The sequence below is a fragment of the Oncorhynchus kisutch genome, linkage group LG22 (genome assembly GCF_002021735.2).
Source record: "Oncorhynchus kisutch isolate 150728-3 linkage group LG22, Okis_V2, whole genome shotgun sequence".
Taxonomy (NCBI): domain Eukaryota; kingdom Metazoa; phylum Chordata; class Actinopteri; order Salmoniformes; family Salmonidae; genus Oncorhynchus; species Oncorhynchus kisutch.
In genome coordinates this window covers 57,162,131-57,185,692 of record NC_034195.2, presented here as the reverse complement: position 1 = coordinate 57,185,692, position 23,562 = coordinate 57,162,131, and the positions used below count along the sequence as shown (strand labels likewise).

The following is a 23,562-nucleotide window of genomic DNA, read 5'->3' as shown; positions in this document are numbered from 1 at the left end:
CTCGCCCAGTTCAGACCCCCCCCTCCCCACGGTTTGAGTGAGAAGCCCAGGTCAGATCCATTTCTGGGTGTAGCTCTATGCATTTTTTGACGGCTGGGATGTGGAGGTAGCGTTTTAACTTCAGTCAGAGTTTGGATGAAAGGTTGAGGTCTTTCTGTGAGGAGGGTAGAGAGGGTATAGCGTCTCCTATCGGGACCTTGGATCTGTGAACAGAGGACAGAGCAGGATTCCTATAGTGACACATGGTCCAGAGTGACAGGGACATCTGCTGCAGCGCCAGCCCAGGGACAGGGAGAGGGAAGGGGGGGGACACTGGGGCGCTGGACATTCCTTTCACAGGGGTGCGGAGGGAGCAGATATTCTGGGATACCGCTGCCAGCACTTCGCAGGGAGACGTGTTTCTGCAGCGTTTTTCGAAAGCAGAATTTCTTCGGGAAGTGAACTGTGAACTCTTAAAGGTGTTACTGTTGGATCGAGGAAGTAGGGAGGGACACGTTTGGTTTTCCTTTCGCCTCGTCCTCAACGTGATTAGGTATGAAGGTGTTAGTTGGCTGGTCCTTTAAAGTCCTGGATCCAGTTTCCTCCCAGTCATCCTGACCCGTCGCCTGCCGGAGCTGAGAGAGTCGGATCAGAGAGAGAGATATAGAGACCTACTGGATCAGAGAGAGAGATATAGAGACCTACTGGATCAGAGAGAGAGAGATATAGAGACCTACTGGATCAGAGAGAGAGATATAGAGACCTACTGGATCAGAGAGAGAGATATAGAGACCTACTGGATCAGAGAGAGAGGCCTAGTGCCACAGAGAGGAACGTCAGAGAATCGTAGATCGTTAGAGGATCCTCAGTCTTTACGACCAGATCTTTCTTAATGTAACTCACTGTACATGGGCAAGGAACTACTTTCTTAACGTAACTCACTGTACATGGGCAAGGATCTACTTTCTTAACATAACCCACTGTACATGGGCAAGGAACTACTTTCTTAACGTAACTCACTGTACATGGGCAAGGATCTACTTTCTTGGTCCTCCACTGAAAGCCAAACAACACCTAAACGGATGAATATTTTTATGAGGCACCTCCTTGTAGCAGAGATGGGCCAGGACCAAACCAAGCAGCAGGTAGAGAAAGGCTTAAAGCTGTACCAGGCCAATCAGACTGACAAAGCCCTGCATGTCTGGACCAAGGTGCTGGAGAAGACCTCAGACCCCGGGGGGAAGTTCAGAGTGCTGGGCTGTCTCATCACCGCCCACTCTGAGATGGGGAAGTATAAAGAGATGCTCAAGGTAAAACAGAGAGAGAGAGAGTCCCTGTCAAATTCACTAGCCATGTTGAAGTAGATGTTTTCTCATTTCTCATCAGTTCAACATACTGTTATTGAAGTGTTGAGATGTTAGCTATTTGGGCAGCATGTCACACAGTTGTAGACACATTCCACATCCTGATTGAACAGTTGATGTTAGGCATTAGTTGAGTTAGACAAAAACTATTTCATAGGATAGACTTTGTAGTATGATCCTCTGATTTCCTCCAAGTCCTGTATGTATGATGTAAAGGACATCTTGAAGTGTCCATCTTTTGGGATTATAACACAGCACTATCAATTTTATAGCAGCAAGGGTTGGAACTGAAATTATTTTCCAATCGTTTTGTTCTGAACAGAACCCCCCCATAAAAAGCTTTTACGTTCCACTGTTCCAACCAACAAAATAATGTAATGAACCGGTTCGAAAAACGAAACAGAAAGTACCGGTTTATATCGTTCCTTTCTGTTCCTTTTTTAACCTGAAATCAACAGTTGTTTACATTTATCTCATTAAATGACTTCACCAATCAGTGCAGATGAAGCCGGAAAGCTAGTTGTTTAGACCAATCAGTGCAGATGAAGCCGGCAAGCTAGTTGTTCAGATGCATGATGGACACACAAGTGTTGTCTGTGGAGCAAGACTCAACTGACATTTTGCAGGTGAGGAGAGAGCAAGAAGGGGTTGAGGAGGAGGCTTGTAGTGTTAAAGGGTAGCTTCCGTCCTTCTCCTCGCCCCTACCTGGGCCCGAACCAGGGACCCTCTGCATCCATCAACAACTACCTCCCATGAAGCATCGTTACCCATCGCTCCACAAAAGCCACGGCCCTTGCAGAGCAAAGGGGAACCACTACTTCAAGGTCTCAGAGCGAGTGACGTCACCAATTGAAACGCTATTAGCATTTCACACCGGTTACTCTGGGCATCTTGTTATGATATCATTACCTGAATTAGGTCCACAGAATTATACCTAAGAGGAGCGGCTTCTATTGAGGAACGTTGAATAGCTGGCTAACACGCTTGTGTGTGCAGAGCAGCAACAACATACTGACTCAACTCCAGTCACTTTAATAATGGAAAATGTATGTAAAAAATGTATCACTAGTCACTTTAAACAATTCCACTTAATATAATGTTTACATACCCTACATTACTCATCTCATATGTATATACTGTACTCTATACCATCTACTGCATCTTGCCATCTTTAAGTAATGTATCACTAGCCACTTTAAACAATGCCACTTTTATATGTTTACATACCCTACATTACTCATCTCATATGTATATACTGTACTCGATACCATCTACTGCGTCTTGCCTATGCCGTTCTGTACCATCACTCATTCATATATTTTTATGTACATATTCTTCATCCCTTTACACTTGTGTGTATAAGGTAGTAGTTGTGAAATTGTTAGGTTAGATTACTCGTTGGTTATGACTGCATTGCCGGAACTAGAAGCACAAGCATTTCGCTACACTCACATTAACATCTGCTAACCATGTGTATGTGACAAAATATGATTTGAACTAAAAGCACTTCCTTTTTGTAGTTAATAAATCCAACATGAAACGTGATAACTAGGCCCATAGTATCCTTAACTAGCATTTGAAAAGGTGAATTAGTTCTTCACTAGGCCTAATCTGTAGCTGGGGGACTGGCCTTGTAGATACAAAACAAAACCTTTTGATTGGATAGAAGTAATGGAATATTGTTATTGATACATCATCTCTCTTCCTATTTTCTGAATAATAATTGTAATGTCTGGTCAGTAGCCTGTGCTTCAGAGGGTGGAGGGGCATGTAGCCTTCACACACACACTGGCAAAGATTTTCAGCTGACAGGCAGACACTGGAATAAGTTACTGAGTGACAGAGTGAGGGATTTGCATAGGTGCGTTGTTGCATTTTTTTTGTGGGTCTGAAAAAAATGCCTGGAATGAAAAAGACGGTTCTGTTCCGGAACAGTAAGAATCACTTTCGTACCCGGTTCCATTTCTGTTCTTTTGCGGATTTTCAGTTCTGTTCCTTGAACCAAGAATGCATGGGGTTTTAAACTGAAATGGCAGTAAATCTGCTGTGAGGTTGTGTGGAGAGATATGATGATGGATATGATGAGTGGATGCTGCTGTCATTAATTTAATGTGTCATCGTGGTGGATGCCAGAGGGCAGAGTGATCGAGATATGTTCTCCAGCTCTTCCATTGCAGCATTTCAACAATGGTGAAAGAACATGGTGTTGTTTCAAACCTCTCCTCCTGGGATTATCCATAGAAATAGATTGGACTAGAATAGACAAAGCCCCTCAGACCATGTCTGAGTATATAATATCTGACTGTAGTACATTCTATTTCTATGGCGTTATCTAAACTGAATCCTGAGGAGCATCAGGGGGTTAATGTGTGGCTTCCACAGGATACAGGCGTATGGGGGCACAGAGAGAGCCTTGCAACCAGAGCTCGGATGTGGGCCTTGTTGTTGACATAAAACTCCCTACTCTCTCCTGTACGCACTGCTTAATGAATATTTCATTAAGTTAGTTACAGGGCCCCAAAACGGGAGACTGTGAATTAAAACTTGAACTTCTGAAACTTCTTAACTCTTATGTGTTAAGGGTGACTAAATTGTTCTATATATTTAGGTACATGGCATAATTTTATCAATAACAATATTCCATTACTTCTATCCTATCAAAAGGTCTTGTTTTGTATCTACAAGGCCAGTCCCCCAGCTACAGATTAGGCCTAGTGATGGACGGAATAGCACTTGCAATAGAGATCTGTCAAGATGGCATATAGTTTTAGTTATCTACATTGTGTTTATGGTGTTAGTTATCTACATTGTGTCTAGTGTTAGTTATCTACATTGTCTCCAGTGTTAGTTATCTACATTGTGTCTATAGTGTTAGTTAAATATATTGTGGCCATAGTGTTAGTTATCTACATTGTGTCTATAGTGTTAGTTATCTACATTGTGTCCAATAGTTTATCAACATTGTGTCTATAGTGTTAGTTATCTACATTGTCTCCAGTGTTAGTTATCTACATTGTGTCTATAGTGTTAGTTAAATATATTGTGGCCATAGTGTTAGTTATCTACGTTGTGTCTATAGTGTTAGTTATCAACATTGTGTCTATAGTGTTAGTTATCTACATTGTGTCTCCAGTGTTAGTTATCTACATTGTGTCTATAGTGTTAGTTATCTACATTGTGTCCAATAGTTTATCAACATTGTGTCTATAGTGTTAGTTATCTACATTGTGTCTAGTGTTAGTTATCTACATTGTGTCTATAGTGTTAGTTATCTACATTGTGTCTATAGTGTTAGTTTATCAACATTGTGTCTATAGTGTTAGTTATCTACATTGTGTCTATAGTGTTAGTTATCTACGGTGTCCATAGTGTTAATTATCTACATTGTGTCCAATAGTTTATCTACATTGTGTCTATAGTGTTAGTTATCTACATTGTGTCTATAGTGTTAGTTATCTACGGTGTCCATAGTGTTAATTATCTACATTGTGTCCAATAGTTTATCAACATTGTGTCTATAGTGTTAGTTATCTACATTGTGTCTATGGTGTTAGTTATCTACATTGTGTCTATAGTGTTAGTTATCTACGTTGTGTCTATAGTGTTAGTTATCTACGTTGTGTCTATAGTGTTAGTTATCTACGTTGTGTCTATAGTGTTAGTTATCTACGTTGTGTCTACAGTGTTAGTTATCTACATTGTGTCCAATAGTTTATCAACATTGTGTCTATAGTGTTAGTTATCTACATTGTGTCTATAGTGTTAGTTATCTACATTGTGTCTATAGTGTTAGTTATCTACATTGTGTCTATAGTGTTAGTTATGTACATTGTGTCCATAGTGTTAGTTATCTCAAATCAAATCAAATGTATTTATATAGCCCTTCGTACATCAGCTGATATCTCAAAGTGCTGTACAGAAACCCAGCCTAAAACCCCAAACAGCAAGCAATGCAGGTGTAGAAGCACGGTGGCTAGGAAAAACTCCCTAGAAAGGCCAAAACCTAGGAAGAAACCTAGAGAGGAACCAGGCTATGTGGGGTGGCCATTCCTCTTCTGGCTGTGCCGGGTGGAGATTATAACAGAACATGGCCTAGGGCTCAGGTCCACCAAGAAAGAGAAAAAGAGAATTAGAGAACGCACACTTAAATTCACACAGGACACCGGATAAGACAGGAGAAGTACTCCAGATATAACAAACTGACCCTAGCCCCCCGACACATAAACTACTGCAGCATAAATACTGGAGGCTGAGACAGGGGGGGGTCAGGAGATATTGTGTTTAGTTATCTACAGTATATTGTTAGTTATCTACTTTGTGTCCAACAGTTTATCTACATTGTGTCTATAGTGTTAGTTATCTACGTTGTGTCTATAGTGTTAGTTATCTACATTGTGTCTATAGTGTTAGTTATCTACGTTGTGTCTATAGTGTTAGTTATCTACATTGTGTCTATAGTGTTAGTTATCTACATTGTGTCTATAGTGTTAGTTATCTACGTTGTGTCTATAGTGTTAGTTATCTACATTGTGTCTATAGTGTTAGTTATCTACGTTGTGTCCATAGTGTTAGTTATCTACATTGTGTCTATAGTGTTAGTGGTCTACATTGTGTCTATACTGTTAATTATCTACATTGGTCCTACCTATTTTGGCCAAATCGTCCTTCATCCTCTCTCTCTCGCTCCTCCGTCAGTATGCCTTGGCCCAGATAGACACAGCCAGGGAGATGGAGGACCCAGACTACCTGACTGAGGGCTACCTGAACCTGGCTAGGAGCAACGAGAAGCTGTGTGACTTCCAGAAGACTGTGTCCTACTGTAAGACCTGCCTCAACATGCAGGGAACTACTGTCAGTCTGCAACTTAACGGACAGGTGGGTCTCAGCAATAATATACAATCATATTATAATACTGTAATACATGCTGTTTTGCCTTATTTCCTGTTGCCAAACAAAACAGGACACATACATAATGGTGGCAGAAAACAAAACAACACAACAATAAACAACACGTTCTTACAGTAAGAGACAAAACAACAGGAAAATAAAGAGAATGGGATCTCTGGGACCTCTGGGTGTCTGGGACCTCTGGGACGTCTGGGATCTCTGGGACCTCTGGGACCTCGGACGTCTGGGCGTCTGGGACCTATGGGACCTCTGGATGTCTGGGACCTCTGGGTGTCTGGGACCTCTGGGACGTCTGGGATCTCTGGGACGTCTGGATGTCTGGGACCTCTGGGTGTCTGGGACCTCTGGGTGTCTGGGACCTCTGGGACGTCTGGGACCTCTGGGACCTCGGACGTCTGGGCGTCTGGGACCTATGGGACCTCTGGATGTCTGGGACCTCTGGGTGTCTGGGACCTCTGGGACGTCTGGGACCTCTGGGACCTCTGGGACCTCGGACGTCTGGGCGTCTGGGACCTATGGGACCTCTGGGACGTCTGGGACCTCTGGGACCTCTGGGATGTCTGGGACCTCTGGGATGTCTGGGACCTCTGGGATGTCTGGGACCTCTGGGATGTCTGGGACCTCTGGGATATCTGGGACCTCTGGGATATCTGGGACCTCTGGGATATCTGGGACCTCTGGGATGTCTGGGACCTCTGGGATGTCTGGGACCTCTGGGATGTCTGGGACCTCTGGGACCTCTGGGACCTCTGGGACCTCTGGACGTCTGGGACCTCTGGACGTCTGCGTATATCTGAGTTTACTGAAAAAAATGCCACAATGCAAATGAAGTCAAGTCCTTTACGACTTCTGCCTTTATGACCTCTGCCTCTACTTGTGTTTCCAGGTGTGTCTGAGCATGGGCAACGCGTTCCTGGGCGTCAGTGTGTTCCAGAAGGCTCTAGAGAGCTATGAGAAGGCCCTGCGCTACGCCCACAACAACGATGACAAGATGCTGGAGTCTAGAGTCTGCTGCAGCCTGGGGAACTTCTACATTCAGCTCAAGGTAAAGTATCGACAGTATGTCTATTATGACGCTCTGAGAAAATGTCCTATATTTGTTATTACATTGCTATTACTTTGTTACATCCCTGATTAGATGCAATTCAACCTTGTATGTAAAAAGAGTCTTCGAAGTGTTATCAATTCTCAGAAGAGTCCTCCTTCAATTCAACACAGTTATATTTGAGGACACATCTTGTCAAATGCATTTTGGTGCAAAGGCTGAGTGAGCCACATAGGCCCCGGTCAGAGGCCTGTTGAATTCAGGCCTGGTAGAAGCCTGTTGTATTCTAGCCTGGTAGAGTCCTACTGTATTCTAGCCTGGCAGAGGCCTGTTGTATTCTAGCCTGGTAGAGGCCTGTTGTATTCTAGCCTGGTAGAGGCCTGTTGTATTCTAGCCTGGTAGAGGCCTGTTGTATTGTAGCCTGGTAGAGGCCTGTTGTATTCTAGCCTGGTAGAGTCCTACTGTATTCTAGCCTGGTAGAGGCCTGTTGTATTCTAGCCTGGTAGAGGCCTGTTGTATTCTAGTTTGGTAGAGGCCTGTTGTATTCTAGCCTGGCAGAGGCCTGTTGTATTCTAGCCTGGTAGAGGCCTGTTGTATTCTAGCCTGGTAGAGGCCTGTTGTATTCTAGCCTGGTAGAGGCCTGTTGTATTGTAGCCTGGTAGAGTCCTACTGTATTGTAGCCTGGTAGAGGCCTGTTGTATTCTAGCCTGGTAGAGGCCTGTTGTATTCTAGCCTGGTAGAGGCCTGTTGTATTCTAGCCTGACAGTTGTTATTGTAGTTATGTTGTATTGTAGCCTGGTAGAGGCCTGTTGTATTCTAGCTTGGTGGAGGCCTGTTGTATTCTAGCCTGGTAGAGGCCTGTTGTATTCTAGTTTGGTAGAGGCCTGTTGTATTCTAGTTTGGTAGAGGCCTGTTGTATTCTAGTTTGGTAGAGGCCTGTTGTATTCTAGCCTGGCAGAGGCCTGTTGTATTCTAGTTTGGTAGAGGCCTGTTGTATTCTAGTTTGGTAGAGGCCTGTTGTATTGTAGCCTGGTAGAGGCCTGTTGTATTGTAGCCTGGCAGAGGCCTGTTGTATTCTAGTTTGGTAGAGGCCTGTTGTATTCTAGCCTGGTAGAGGCCTGTTGTATTCTAGCCTGGTAGAGGCCTGTTGTATTGTAGCCTGGTAGAGGCCTGTTGTATTGTAGCCTGGTAGAGGCCTGTTGTATTCTAGCCTGGTAGAGTCCTACTGTATTGTAGCCTGGTAGAGGCCTGTTGTATTCTAGCCTGGTAGAGGCCTGTTGTATTCTAGCCTGGTAGAGGCCTGTTGTATTCTAGCCTGACAGTTGTTATTGTAGTTATGTTGTATTCTAGCCTGGTAGAGGCCTGTTGTATTCTAGCCTGGCAGAGGCCTGTTGTATTCTAGCCTGGTAGAGGCCTGTTGTATTCTAGTTTGGTAGAGGCCTGTTGTATTCTAGCCTGGTAGAGTCCTACTGTATTCTAGCCTGGCAGAGGCCTGTTGTATTCTAGCCTGGCAGAGGCCTGTTGTATTCTAGCCTGGTAGAGGCCTGTTGTATTCTAGCCTGGCAGAGGCCTGTTGTATTCTAGCCTGACAGTTGTTATTGTAGTTATGTTGTATTGTAGCCTGGTAGAGGCATGTTGTATTCTAGCCTGGTAGAGGCATGTTGTATTCTAGCCTGACAGTTGTTATTGTAGTTATGTTGTATTGTAGCCTGGTAGAGGCCTGTTGTATTCTAGCTTGGTGGAGGCCTGCCTGTGTAGTCGAGGCCTGGGTCTAGCCTAGTAGAGGCCCTGTTGTATTCTGTTTTGACACGTGAGATTTGTCCCAGTAATCCCTAGATTCCAAAAAGTGTATTGGTTTCAATCAGGTCCAGATTAGCTGGCGTCCAGAGAATGAAAGTTGAATCTGCTCGCCCTAATAATACAGGACAGACTAAACTCTCAGCGGTTATTAATGAAATCGCCGGTTAGAATATTATGGCATCAAGCTAGAACGCTTATAAAGAGGTCAAGTTTACATCAAAATTGTAGTGTTGCTGATCCGTACTGATAAATCTGGCTGTAGACCGAGTGTGTGTTTCACAGAGCTGCCCTCTTGGCCAGGACTCCCTTGTGAAAGAGAGATTCTGACCTGAATGGGATAACATGGTTCAATAATAATAAAAATAAAAAAGTTAAATTAAATTTAAAAAACGGACGCCGGCTCCTCACGGCAGCGTAGCCTAGTGGTTAGAGCGTTGAACAAGGCAGTTGACCCACTGTTCCTTGGCCGTCATTAAAAATAAGAATTTGTTCTTAACTGACTTGCCTAGTTAAATAAAGGTAAAATAAATAAAAAGCTAATCCATCTGTTCTGTTTCCTCTCATCAGGACTATGAGAAAGCCCTGTTCTTCCTGTGTAAATTATCTATTATGTCCTCCCATCAGGACTATGAGAAAGCCCTGTTCTTCCTGTGTAAATTATCTATTATGTCCTCCCATCAGGACTATGAGAAGGCCCTGTTCTTCCTGTGTAAATGATCTGTTATGTCCTCCCATCAGGACTATGAGAAAGCCCTGTTCTTCCTGTGTAAATGATCTGTTATGTCCTCCCATCAGGACTATGAGAAGGCCCTGTTCTTCCTGTGTAAATGATCTGTTATGTCCTCCCATCAGGACTATGAGAAGGCCCTGTTCTTCCTGTGTAAATGATCTGTTATGTCCTCCCATCAGGACTATGAGAAGGCCCTGTTCTTCCTGTGTAAATGATCTGTTATGTCCTCCCATCAGGACTATGAGAAAGCCCTGTTCTTCCTGTGTAAATGATCTGTTATGTCCTCCCATCAGGACTATGAGAAGGCCCTGTTCTTCCTGTGTAAATGATCTGTTATGTCCTCCCATCAGGACTATGAGAAGGCCCTGTTCTTCCTGTGTAAATGATCTGTTATGTCCTCCCATCAGGACTATGAGAAAGCCCTGTTCTTCCTGTGTAAATGATCTGTTATGTCCTCCCATCAGGACTATGAGAAGGCCCTGTTCTTCCTGTGTAAATGATCTGTTATGTCCTCCCATCAGGACTATGAGAAGGCCCTGTTCTTCCTGTGTAAATTATCTGTTATGTCCTCCCATCAGGACTATGAGAAAGCCCTGTTCTTCCTGTAAATGATCTGTTATGTCCTCCCATCAGGACTATGAGAAGGCCCTGTTCTTCCTGTGTAAATGATCTGTTATGTCCTCCCATCAGGACTATGAGAAGGCCCTGTTCTTCCTGTGTAAATGATCTGTTATGTCCTCCCATCAGGACTATGAGAAGGCCCTGTTCTTCCTGTGTAAATGATCTGTTATGTCCTCCCATCAGGACTATGAGAAGGCCCTGTTCTTCCTGTGTAAATGATCTGTTATGTCCTCCCATCAGGACTATGAGAAGGCCCTGTTCTTCCTGTGTAAATGATCTGTTATGTCCTCCCATCAGGACTATGAGAAGGCCCTGTTCTTCCTGTGTAAATGATCTGTTATGTCCTCCCATCAGGACTATGAGAAGGCCCTGTTCTTCCTGTGTAAATTATCTGTTATGTCCTCCCATCAGGACTATGAGAAGGCCCTGTTCTTCCTGTGTAAATGATCTGTTATGTCCTCCCATCAGGACTATGAGAAGGCCCTGTTCTTCCTGTAAATTATCTGTTATGTCCTCCCATCAGGACTATGAGAAGGCCCTGTTCTTCCTGTAAATGATCTGTTATGTCCTCCCATCAGGACTATGAGAAGGCCCTGTTCTTCCCGTGTAAAGCGGCTGAGCTGGTGAATGACTACGGTAAAGGCTGGAGTCTGAAGTACAGGGCCATGAGCCAGTACCACATGTCTGTAGCCTACAGGAAACTGGACCGCCTGCCTGATGCCATGGAGTGCTGTGAGGTAACGTTTATTAGTGTTGTTTAGTATTAGTGGCATTGTTTATTAATCCAGTGAGTTATTATGTATTACCTACATTCCCAGAGATGATACGAGACTAGATACTGCTGTAAACAAGGGTTGGGGTCGACTCCATTTCAATTGCAAAATTGCAAAAATCGCTGAAGCTGTAGACTTATATTTGGCTCACTAACTTTAAACATCAGCTATCTGAGCAGCTAACCGATCGCTGCAGCTGTACACAGCCCATCTGTAAATAGTCCATCTGTAAATAGCCCATCCAATCTACCTACCTTATCCCCATATTGTTTTTGTTTACTTTTCTGCTCTTTTGCACACCAGTATCACTACTTACACACCATCATCTGCTCATCTACCACTCCAGTCTTAATCTGATAAATTGTAATTACTTCGCTACTATGGCCTATTTATTGCCTTACCTCCTCAGGCCATTTGCACACACTGAATATAGACTTTCTTTTTTTTCTATTGTGTTATTGACTGTACGTTTGTTTATTCCATGTGTAACTCTGTTGTTGTTGTTTGTGTCGTACTGCTTTGCTTTATCTTGGCCAGGTCGTAAATTGTAAATTGTAAATTGCAGTTGTAAATGAGAACTTGTTCTCAACTGGCCTACCTGGTTAAATAAAGGTGTTCTCAACTAGCCTACCTGGTTAAATAAAGGTGTTCTCAACTGGCCTACCTGGTTAAATAAAGGTGTTCTCAACTGGCCTACCTGGTTAAATAAAGGTGTTCTCAACTGGCCTACCTGGTTAAATAAAGGTGTTCTCAACTGGCCTACCTGGTTAAATAAAGGTGTTCTCAACTGGCCTACCTGGTTAAATAAAGGTGTTCTCAACTGGCCTACCTGGTTAAATAAAGGTGTTCTCAACTGGCCTACCTGGTTAAATAAAGGTGTTCTCAACTGGCCTACCTGGTTAAATAAAGGTAAAATACAAACAAAAAAATGATTCAGAAGATGGACGTAAAGAATAGGGTTCCATTTGACCATAGCCCTGTAGGGCACTATATAGGGAATAGGGTGCCATTGGGGACTGAAATGGGGAGTGTTGTTTCAGATTTATCACCGCTGTTCTGCTGAATAGACTTAGCTCCAACACATTTCAGTCATCCTGTCATAGTTAGAATACATCTGACCAAGGAAAGAATTCATCCTGGAGTAAAAACAATAGCAGCCCTCAGTTAGCAGCCCTCAGTTAGCAGGCCTCAGTTAGCAGCCTTCAGTTAGCAGCCCTCAGTTATCAGCCTTCAGTTATTAGCTCTCAGTTATCAGCCCTCAGTTAGCAGCCTTCAGTTAGCAGCTCTCATTATCAGCCCTCAGTTAGCAGGCCTCAGTTAGCAACCCTCAGTTATCAGTCCTCAGTTAGCAGCTCTCAGTTAGCAGCCCTAGCAGTCCTCAGTTAGCAGTCCTCAGTTAGCAGCCCTCAGTTAGCAGCCCTCAGTTAGCAGCCCTCAGTTATCAGCCTTCAGTTAGCAGGCCTCAGTTAGCAGCCCTCAGTTATCAGCTCTCAGTTAGCAGCCCTAGCAGTCCTCAGTTATCAGCCCTCAGTTAGCAGTCCTCAGTTAGCAGCCCAATCAGCCCTCAGTTATCAGCCCTCAGTTATCAGCCCTCAGTTATCAGCCCTCAGTTATCAGCCTTCAGTTATCAGCCTTCAGTTAGCAACCCTCAGTTAGCAGTCCTCAGTTATCAGCCCTCAGTTATCAGCCCTTAGTTATCAGCCCTCAGTTATCAGCCCTCAGTTATCAGCCCTCAGTTATCAGCCCTCAGTTATCAGCCCTCAGTTATCAGCCCTCAGTTATCAGCCCTCAGTTATCAGCCCTCAGTTAGCAGTCCTCAGTTAGCAGCCCAATCAGCCCTCAGTTATCAGCCCTCAGTTATCAGCCCTCAGTTAGCAGCCCTCAGTTATCAGCCTTCAGTTAGCAACCCTCAGTTAGCAGTCCTCAGTTATCAGCTCTCAGTTAGCAGCCCAATCAGCCCTCAGTTAGCAGCCCTCAGTTAGCAGCCCTCAGTTATCAGCCTTCAGTTAGCAGGCCTCAGTTAGCAGCCCTCAGTTATCAGCTCTCAGTTAGCAGCCCTAGCAGTCCTCAGTTAGCAGTCCTCAGTTAGCAGCCCAATCAGCCCTCAGTTATCAGCCCTCAGTTATCAGCCTTCAGTTAGCAGCCCTCAGTTATCAGCCTTCAGTTAGCAACCCTCAGTTAGCAGTCCTCAGTTATCAGCCCTCAGTTAGCAGCCCAATCAGCCCTCAGTTATCAGCCTTCAGTTAGCAGTCCTCAGTTAGCAGCACTCAGTTAGCAGCCCTCAGTTATCAGCCTTCAGTTATCAGCCCTCAGTTAGCAGCCCTCCGTTATCAGCCCTCAGTTAGCAGCCCTCAGTTAGCAGCCCTCAGTTTTCCATAGAAATATAATTGACTATAATGGACATTCAAGCCAATGATCTGTAATGGTAGGACTGGCAAGCCAATGTTCTGTAATGGTAGGACTGGCAAGCCAATGTTCTGTAATGGTAGGACTGGCAAGCCAATGATCTGTAATGGTAGGACTGGCAAGCCAATGATCTGGCAAGCCAACACCATCCTATATAACTACTGTCTATATTGTCTATACACACCATCCTATATAACTACTGTCTATACACACCATCCTATATAACTACTGTCTATACACACCATCCTATATAACTACTGTCTATACTGTCTATACACACCATCCTATATAACTACTGTCTATACACACCATGCTATATAACTACTGTCTATACACACCATCCTATATAACTACTGTCTATACACACCATCCTATATAACTACTGTCTATACACCATCCTGTATAACAACTGTCTATACACACCATCCTGTATAACTACTGTCTATACACACCATCCTATATAACTACTGTCTATACACCATCCTGTATAACTGTCTATACACACCATCCTATATAACTACTGTCTATACACACCATCCTTTATAACTACTGTCTATACACACCATCCTATATAACTACTGTCTATACTGTCTATACACACCATCCTATATATCTACTGTCTATACACACCATCCTATATAACTACTGTCTATACACACCATCCTGTATAACTACTGTCTATACACACCATCCTATATAACTACTGTCTATACACACCATCCTATATAACTACTGTCTATACACACCATCCTGTATAACTACTGTCTATACACACCATCCTATATAACTACTGTCTATACACACCATCCTATATAACTACTGTCTATACACACCATCCTATATAACTACTGTCTATACACACCATCCTATATAACTACTGTCTATACACACCATCCTATATAACTACTGTCTATACACACCATCCTATATAACTACTGTCTATACACACCATCCTATATAACTACTGTCTATACTGTCTATACACACCATCCTGTATAACTACTGTCTATACACACCATCCTATATAACTACTGTCTATACACACCATCCTATATAACTACTGTCTATACACCATCCTATATAACTACTGTCTATACACACCATCCTATATAACTACTGTCTATACACACCATCCTATATAACTACTGTCTATACTGTCTATGCACACCATCATGTATAACTACTGTCTATACACACCATCCTATATAACTACTGTCTATACACACCATCCTATATAACTACTGTCTATACACACCATCCTATATAACTACTGTCTATACACACCATCCTATATAACTACTGTCTATACACACCATCCTGTATAACTACTGTCTATACACACCATCCTGTATAACTACTGTCTATATACTCCATCCTGTATAACTACTGTCTATACACACCATCATGTATAACTACTGTCTATACACACCATCCTGTATAACTACTGTCTATACACACCATCCTATATAACTACTGTCTATACTGTCTATACACACCATCCTATATAACTACTGTCTATACACATCATCCTATATAACTACTGTCTATACACACCATCCTGTATAACTACTGTCTATACACACCATCCTGTATAACTACTGTCTATACACACCATCCTATATAACTACTGTCTATACTGTCTATACACACCATCCTATATAACTACTGTCTATACACACCATCCTGTATAACTACTGTCTATACACACCATCCTATACAACTACTCTTTATACTGTCTATACACACCATCCTATATAACTACTGTCTATACTGTCTATACACACCATCCTATATAACTACTGTCTATACACACCATCCTGTATAACTACTGTCTATATACACCATCCTATATAACTACTGTCTATACACACCATCCTATATAACTACTGTCTATACTGTCTATACACACCATCCTATATAACTACTGTCTATACTGTCTATACACACCATCCTATATAACTACTGTCTATACACACCATCCTGTATAACTACTGTCTATATACACCATCCTATATAACTACTGTCTATACACACCATCCTATATAACTACTGTCTATACTGTCTATACACACCATCCTATATAACTACTGTCTATACACACCATCCTGTATAACTACTGTCTATACACACCATCCTATATAACTACTGTCTATACTGTCTATACACACCATCCTATATAACTACTGTCTATACACACCATCCTTTATAACTACTGTCTATACACACCATCCTATATAACTACTGTCTATACACACCATCCTATATAACTACTGTCTATACACACCATCCTATATAACTACTGTCTATACACACCATCCTATATAACTACTGTCTATACTGTCTATACACACCATCCTATATATCTACTGTCTATACACACCATCCTATATAACTACTGTCTATACACACCATCCTATATAACTACTGTCTATACACACCATCCTATATAACTACTGTCTATACACACCATCCTATATAACTACTGTCTATATACACCATCCTATATAACTACTGTCTATACACACCATCCTATATAACTACTGTCTATACTGTCTATACACACCATCCTATATAACTACTGTCTATACACACCATCCTATATAACTACTGTCTATACACACCATCCTATATAACTACTGTCTATACACACCATCCTATATAACTACTGTCTATACTGTCTATACACACCATCCTATATAACTACTGTCTATACACACCATCCTGTATAACTACTGTCTATATACACCATCCTATATAACTACTGTCTATACACACCATCCTATATAACTACTGTCTATACTGTCTATACACACCATCCTATATAACTACTGTCTATACACACCATCCTGTATAACTACTGTCTATACACACCATCCTATATAACTACTGTCTATACTGTCTATACACACCATCCTATATAACTACTGTCTATACACACCATCCTTTATAACTACTGTCTATACACACCATCCTATATAACTACTGTCTATACACACCATCCTATATAACTACTGTCTATACACACCATCCTATATAACTACTGTCTATACACACCATCCTATATAACTACTGTCTATACTGTCTATACACACCATCCTATATATCTACTGTCTATACACACCATCCTATATAACTACTGTCTATACACACCATCCTATATAACTACTGTCTATATACACCATCCTATATAACTACTGTCTATACACACCATCCTATATAACTACTGTCTATACTGTCTATACACACCATCCTATATAACTACTGTCTATACACACCATCCTATATAACTACTGTCTATACACACCATCCTATATAACTACTGTCTATACACACCATCCTATATAACTACTGTCTATACTGTCTATACACACCATCCTATATAACTACTGTCTATACTGTCTATACACACCATCCTATATAACTACTGTCTATAGTGTCTATACACACCATTCTATATACTACTGTCTATACTGTCTATACACACCATCCTATATAACTACTGTCTATACACACCATCCTATATAACTACTGTCTATACTGTCTATACACACCATCCTATATAACTACTGTCTATAGACACCATCCTATATAACTACTGTCTATACACACCATCCTATATAACTACTGTCTATACACACCATCCTGTATAACTACTGTCTATACACACCATCCTATATAACTACTGTCTATACTGTCTATACACACCATCCTATATAACTACTGTCTATACTGTCTATACACACCATCCTATATAACTACTGTCTATACACACCATCCTATATAACTACTGTCTATACACACCATCCTATATAACTACTGTCTATACACACCATCCTATATAGCTACTGTCTATACTGTCTATACACACCATCCTGTATAACTACTGTCTATACACACCATCCTGTATAACTACTGTCTATACACACCATCCTATATAACTACTGTCTATACACACCATCCTATATAACTACTGTCTATACACACCATCCTATATAACTACTGTCTATACTGTCTATACACACCATCCTATATAACTACTGTCTATACACACCATCCTATATAACTACTGTCTATAGTGTCTATACACACCATTCTATATACTACTGTCTATACTGTCTATACACACCATCCTATATAACTACTGTCTATACACACCATCCTATATAACTACTGTCTATACTGTCTATACACACCATCCTATATAACTACTGTCTATAGACACCATCCTATATAACTACTGTCTATAGACACCATCCTATATAACTACTGTCTATACACACCATCCTATATAACTACTGTCTATACACACCATCCTGTATAACTACTGTCTATACACACCATCCTATATAACTACTGTCTATACTGTCTATACACACCATCCTATATAACTACTGTCTATACTGTCTATACACACCATCCTATATAACTACTGTCTATACACACCATCCTATATAACTACTGTCTATACACACCATCCTATATAACTACTGTCTATACACACCATCCTATATAGCTACTGTCTATACTGTCTATACACACCATCCTGTATAACTACTGTCTATACACACCATCCTATATAACTACTGTCTATACACACCATCCTATATAACTACTGTCTATACACACCATCCTATATAACTACTGTCTATACACACCATAAGCATTTCACTACATCCACAATAACATGTGTACATGATCAATAACGTTAGATGTAATGTTACTTTTAGCCAGCAACAGGTCAAATGCCTGGTCATGTTAATGTCCTTACTGTTTATGTCCTCGGATGGTAAAAACAGGAGGACTTAGCTGATGTACAGTAAGGATGTGTTGTTTAGAGGTTGTGTGTGTGTTGTTTAGAGGTTGTGTGTTTGTTGCTCATAGGTTGTGTGTGTGTTGTTTAGAGGTTGTGTGTGTGTTGTTCAGAGGGTGTGTGTGTGTTGTTTAGAGGTTGTGTGTGTGTGTTGTTCAGAGGTTGTGTGTGTTGTTTAGAGGTTGTGTGTTTGTTGCTCAGAGGTTGTGTGTGTGTTGTTTAGAGGTTGTGTGTGTGTGTTGTTCAGGTTGTGTGTTTTTTGTTTAGAGGTTGTGTGTGTGTTGTTCAGAGGTTGTGTGTGTGTTGTTTAGAAATTGTGTGTTGATCAGAGATTGTGTGTGTGTTGTTTAGAGGTTTTGTGTGTTGTTTACAAGTTGTGTGTGTTGTTCAGAAGTTGTGTGTGTGTTGTTTACAAGTTGTGTGTGTTGTTCAGAGGTTGTGTGTGTGTTGTTCAGTGGTTGTTTGTGTGTTGTTTACAAGTTGTGTGTGTTGTTCAGAGGTTGTGTGTGTGTTATTTAGAGGTTGTGTGTCACACTAAAGTGGTTCCCATCCTCCAGGAGTCCATGAAGATAGCCCTGCAGCACGGGGACCGACCTCTCCAGGCGCTGTGCTTACTGAACTTCGCTGATATCCATCGCTGCCGGAATGACGTTGATGTAAGTCACCAAATACTGTCTGTGCTACACTGTTACCGATACATGGACGTAATCTGAAGAGCAAAACATTCCTTCAATATAGTCTGGGCTTGATTCATATTATTTTCTCTCCTCTCACCCTGTTCTCTCCTCCCTCTTCCCTCCCTCGTCTCCTGTTCTCTCCTCCCCTCCTCTTCTCCTGTTCTCTCCTCTACTCTCCCTCTTCTCCTGTTTTCTCCTCTCCTCTACTCTCTCCCTCTTCTCCTGTTTTCTCCTCTCCTCATCTCTGCTCCCCCTTTTCTCTTCTCTCCTCTCCTGTTCTCTCTTCTCTCCTCTCTTCTCTTCTCTCCTCTCCTGTTCTCTCTCCTCTCCTCTCTTCTCTTCCCTCCTCTCCTGTTCTCTCTTCTCTCCTCTCCTCTCTTCTCTTCCCTCCTCTCCTGTTCTCTCTCCTCTCCTCTCTTCTCTTCCCTCCTCTCCTGTTCTCTCTCCTCTCCTCTCTTCTCTTCCCTCCTCTCCTGTTCTCTCTCCTCTCCTCTCTTCTCTTCTCTACTCTCCTGTTCTCTCCTCTCCTCCAGAAAGCATTGCCTCGTTATGAGTCCTCCATGTGTATAATGACAGAGATTGGGAACCGTCTTGGCCAGACCCAGGTGTACCTGGGGGTAGGGAAGTGTTGGCTCCAGCAGAAAGAATTTGACAAGGCTCTGGATGCTCTGCAGCGAGCTCAGGAGTTGTCAGAAGCTTTAGGAACCAAGGTACAGTGCACATAGTTCTGAATAAATACCATGAAAATATGCTGCCTTTTTACTGTGCAATTAAAACAATCATGCAACAGTCAGATGCACGTCACACTTTAGCTTGTGCTAAATTCCAGTTCTTGTCCCATTAGCTGTGTAGCCTGAATGAGGGAATCGACTGCAGTAAGTCAGCTACGTTCAGTCTGTGTGTTGATTCTAACCCTTATATACCTCTCTCTCTCTCTCTGTGTTAGCTGTGTAGTCTAAAGGTGCACTGTCTCAGTGAGGGGATCTACCGCAGTAAGGAGAGGCAGGAGGAGCTGAGGGAGCAGGTTGTGAAGTTCCTGCAGTGTGTGGAGGAGCTGGAGCTGTACTGTGGAATGTGTGGCGAGTCCATAGGAGAGAAGAACCAACAGCTGCAGGCTCTGCCCTGCTCTCACATCTTCCACCTCCAGTAGGTGCTCTAACGATGACTCATCTACATGTTATGTAGTCTACATATTATTACTACATGTGACTCTGCCCTGCTCTCACACCTTCCACCTCCAGTAGGGACTTTTGCCTTGATTAAAAACCTCTACAGGATCGGTGTCCCACCCACGGGACGGTTGAGCTAACGTAGGCTAATGAGATTAGCATGAGGTTGTAAGTAACAAGAACATTTCCCAGGACATAGACATATCTGATATTGGCAGAAAGCTTAAATTATTGTTCATCTAACTGCACTGTACAATTTACAGTAGCTATTACAGTGAAATAATACCATGCTATTGTTTGAGGAGAGTGCACAATTTTGAACTTGAAAATGTATTAATAAACCAGTTAGGCACATTTGGGCAGTCCTGATAGAACATTTTGAACAGAAATGCAATGGTTCATTGAATCAGTCTAAAACTTTGCACATACACTGCTGCCAACTAGTGGCCAAAATCTAAATAGCAGCTGGGCTGGAATAATACATTTTGGCCTTTGTCTTGCATTTCAAAGATGGTACAAACATTTTGTTTTCTCTCTTTGTTTTATCTTTTACCAGATCTATTGTGATATATTCTCCGACATTCATTTCACATTTTCACAAACTTCAAAGTGTTTCCTTTCAATTGGTATCAAGAATATAACTTGCTTTAGGTCCTGAGCTACAGGCAGTTAGATTTGGAAATGTCATTTTAGACGAAAAATTGAATAAAGAGGCGTATCCTTAAGAGGATCCTTAATATATATATTATATTATATTCTACATGTTTTATGTCCAGGGGTGGAAACAGGGGGGAACTCTTAGGATTTGACATGAGTCAGTTCCCAGAGTCTCTACTTCTTCTATCCTCTCAGGTGTCTACAGAACAACGGTTCCAGGGGCTGCCCCAAATGTCGTCGGTCCTCCATGAAGCCTGGGTTTGTGTGAGGTTACGAGGCACGGTGCCTGGGAGTTGAGGACACTATGTGAAGCCCCGACCTCAGTCACATAGGAGAGCCAGACTGCACTTCTGAATGGGCAGACTGCTGAACACATATCTGAATTTCCTAACTAAACTGAACACACATCTGAATGTCCTAACTAAACACATATCTGAATGTCCTAACTAAACTGATCACAGACTCGGATACAGTTTGTTGACTGGCTACTGTGTTCAGAGGATGTGCCACAGAAACAGGCACCAGCCCGTTACCTCGTCCCCGGGCTACTTGCTTCCGACCGAGCGAGAGCTGGCTGGTAGACAAGACTAACAATCCCAGGGTGAGGACAGACAGGACTGTACTTCAAGACACAGTCACAGTTCAAAGGTCACCACTCCACCGGTTTTGTACAGTGAACATGTCTCCTTAGACAGATGAGGATACAGTGATAGCTTTATTACACTGTTGTACATGATTTACTGTTGTTTTTTTTGTCAGAGGGTGAGGAGGAAGAAATCCAATATAGTTAGTTTTGTGGACATCTGTTTTAGATAAATCTGATAGTTTAGCATAATGTTCACTTTACTTTGGGTTAGGGTACACTGGAAGATTAATTGCAATCATGTAATTGGAAATTATGTTAAACGTTATTGTTTGGGATAAAGTGAAATCACTAGGATTTTGGCCACACATTCTATTATTCAAATTTAACAAAAGTGTATTTTAAATATACCCCATCGAAAGGCAAATTGAGCTATATGTTCTCTATAAATGGTTACTGTAAAGTGGCTAATGGCCATATGTCATGAACATATTTCTGTACAACCGTTTCATCATCAGTTCTCAGTGAACATAGTGTACGTTGTCCAATCACAGTTGAGAACACAACACTTCAACTAAAGAACTCAATCACAGTTGGGAACACAACACTTCAACTAAAGAACTCAATCACAGTGGAGAACACAACACTTCAACTAAAGAACTCAATCACAGTGGAGAACACAACACTTCAACTAAAGAACTCAATCACAGTGGAGAACACAACACTTCAACTAAAGAACTCAATCACAGTGGAGAACACAACACTTCAACTAAAGAACTCAATCACAGTGGAGAACACAACACTTCAACTAAAGAACTCAATCACAGTGGAGAACACAACACTTCAACTAAAGAACTCAATCACAGTGGAGAACACAACACTTCAACTAAAGAACTCAATCACAGTGGAGAACACAACACTTCAACTAAAGAACTCAATCACGAAGATCAAATGCTGATCAAATGGACGGTCAGGATACACTTGTGTTCGTTTGACTGTAGCGTTTGATAAAAATATAAAAACTATAAACTAGTATTTGTCCTTATTGCAGGGGTATGCAGTTTCCCCTTTTTTTCAACTTACAGTCAGTTGAATTTTCACTTAGTCTCCCATGAACATCAGTGCATGACTAAGTGAAAATTGAACTCAAGTGGAAGTTAGGATTCCCCCCTAAGTGACTAAGGAGCAGTTCAACCCACATTGTGTTATTAATTATTAGGTGAGCTTGCTGAAGGCAAAGCACAACTCTAGATTTTGTAACGACGTTCTTCGTTTGTTGAAAGAGAGTCGGACCGAAATGCAGCGTAGTGGTTAATCATGACTTTAATGAACAAAGTGACACATGAAATAACTATACAAATACGAAAACAACAAACGGAACGTGAAACCTAATTACAGCCTATCTGGTGACACTACACGGAGACAGGAACAATCACCCACGAAATACAAAGTGAAACTCAGGCTACCTAAATACGGTTCCCAATCCGAGACAACGAGAATCACCTGACTCTGATCGAGAACCGCCTCAGGCAGCCAAGCCTACACTCGACACACCCCTAATCAACCACAATCCCAATGCCTACAAAAAACCCCAATACGACAACACAATAACCCATGTCACACCCTGGCCTGAACAAATAATTAAAGAAAACACAAAATACTAAAACCAAGGCGTGACACATTTATAACATAATATTATTATAATTCTGCCCGCTCTAGCGCTTAAACAATTTAAGCTATAAACATGAAAAGAAGTTGCGAATGTGCAGACTGCCCTAGCTTAGACAGCTTGAGAACATGTTTTTGATAGCATTTATACATTTTGAACTATAATATAATATTTAGATGAGCTCCCAATGCGTTTCAATTTATGAGAAAAAGGTCCGTTAGACTGGATAAAGAAATGAAAACTCCCATCTCCTCTTTCACTGTTTAAGCTATCAACTCCAAACCAGATGTTCAGACTGGCCCAACTCAGTATGAAAACTCCCATCTCCTCTTTCACTGTTTAAGCTATCAACTCCAAACCAGATGTTCAGA

General features: G+C 41.9%; 1 protein-coding gene across 1 annotated transcript; it reads left to right on the top strand.

The window, feature by feature from the left end:
• The first annotated feature begins 53 nt into the window (after window positions 1-53).
• rapsn (receptor-associated protein of the synapse, 43kD) lies at window positions 54-22,429 on the top strand. Its single transcript, XM_031801810.1, has 8 exons — window positions 54-1,289; window positions 6,039-6,218; window positions 7,138-7,296; window positions 11,026-11,184; window positions 18,994-19,092; window positions 19,647-19,823; window positions 20,060-20,259; window positions 21,135-22,429. Exons 1-8 carry the CDS (start codon window positions 1,005-1,007, stop codon window positions 21,205-21,207), a joined length of 1,332 nt encoding a protein of 443 aa, XP_031657670.1. The 5' UTR covers window positions 54-1,004; the 3' UTR covers window positions 21,208-22,429.
• Window positions 22,430-23,562: the final 1,133 nt, after the last annotated feature.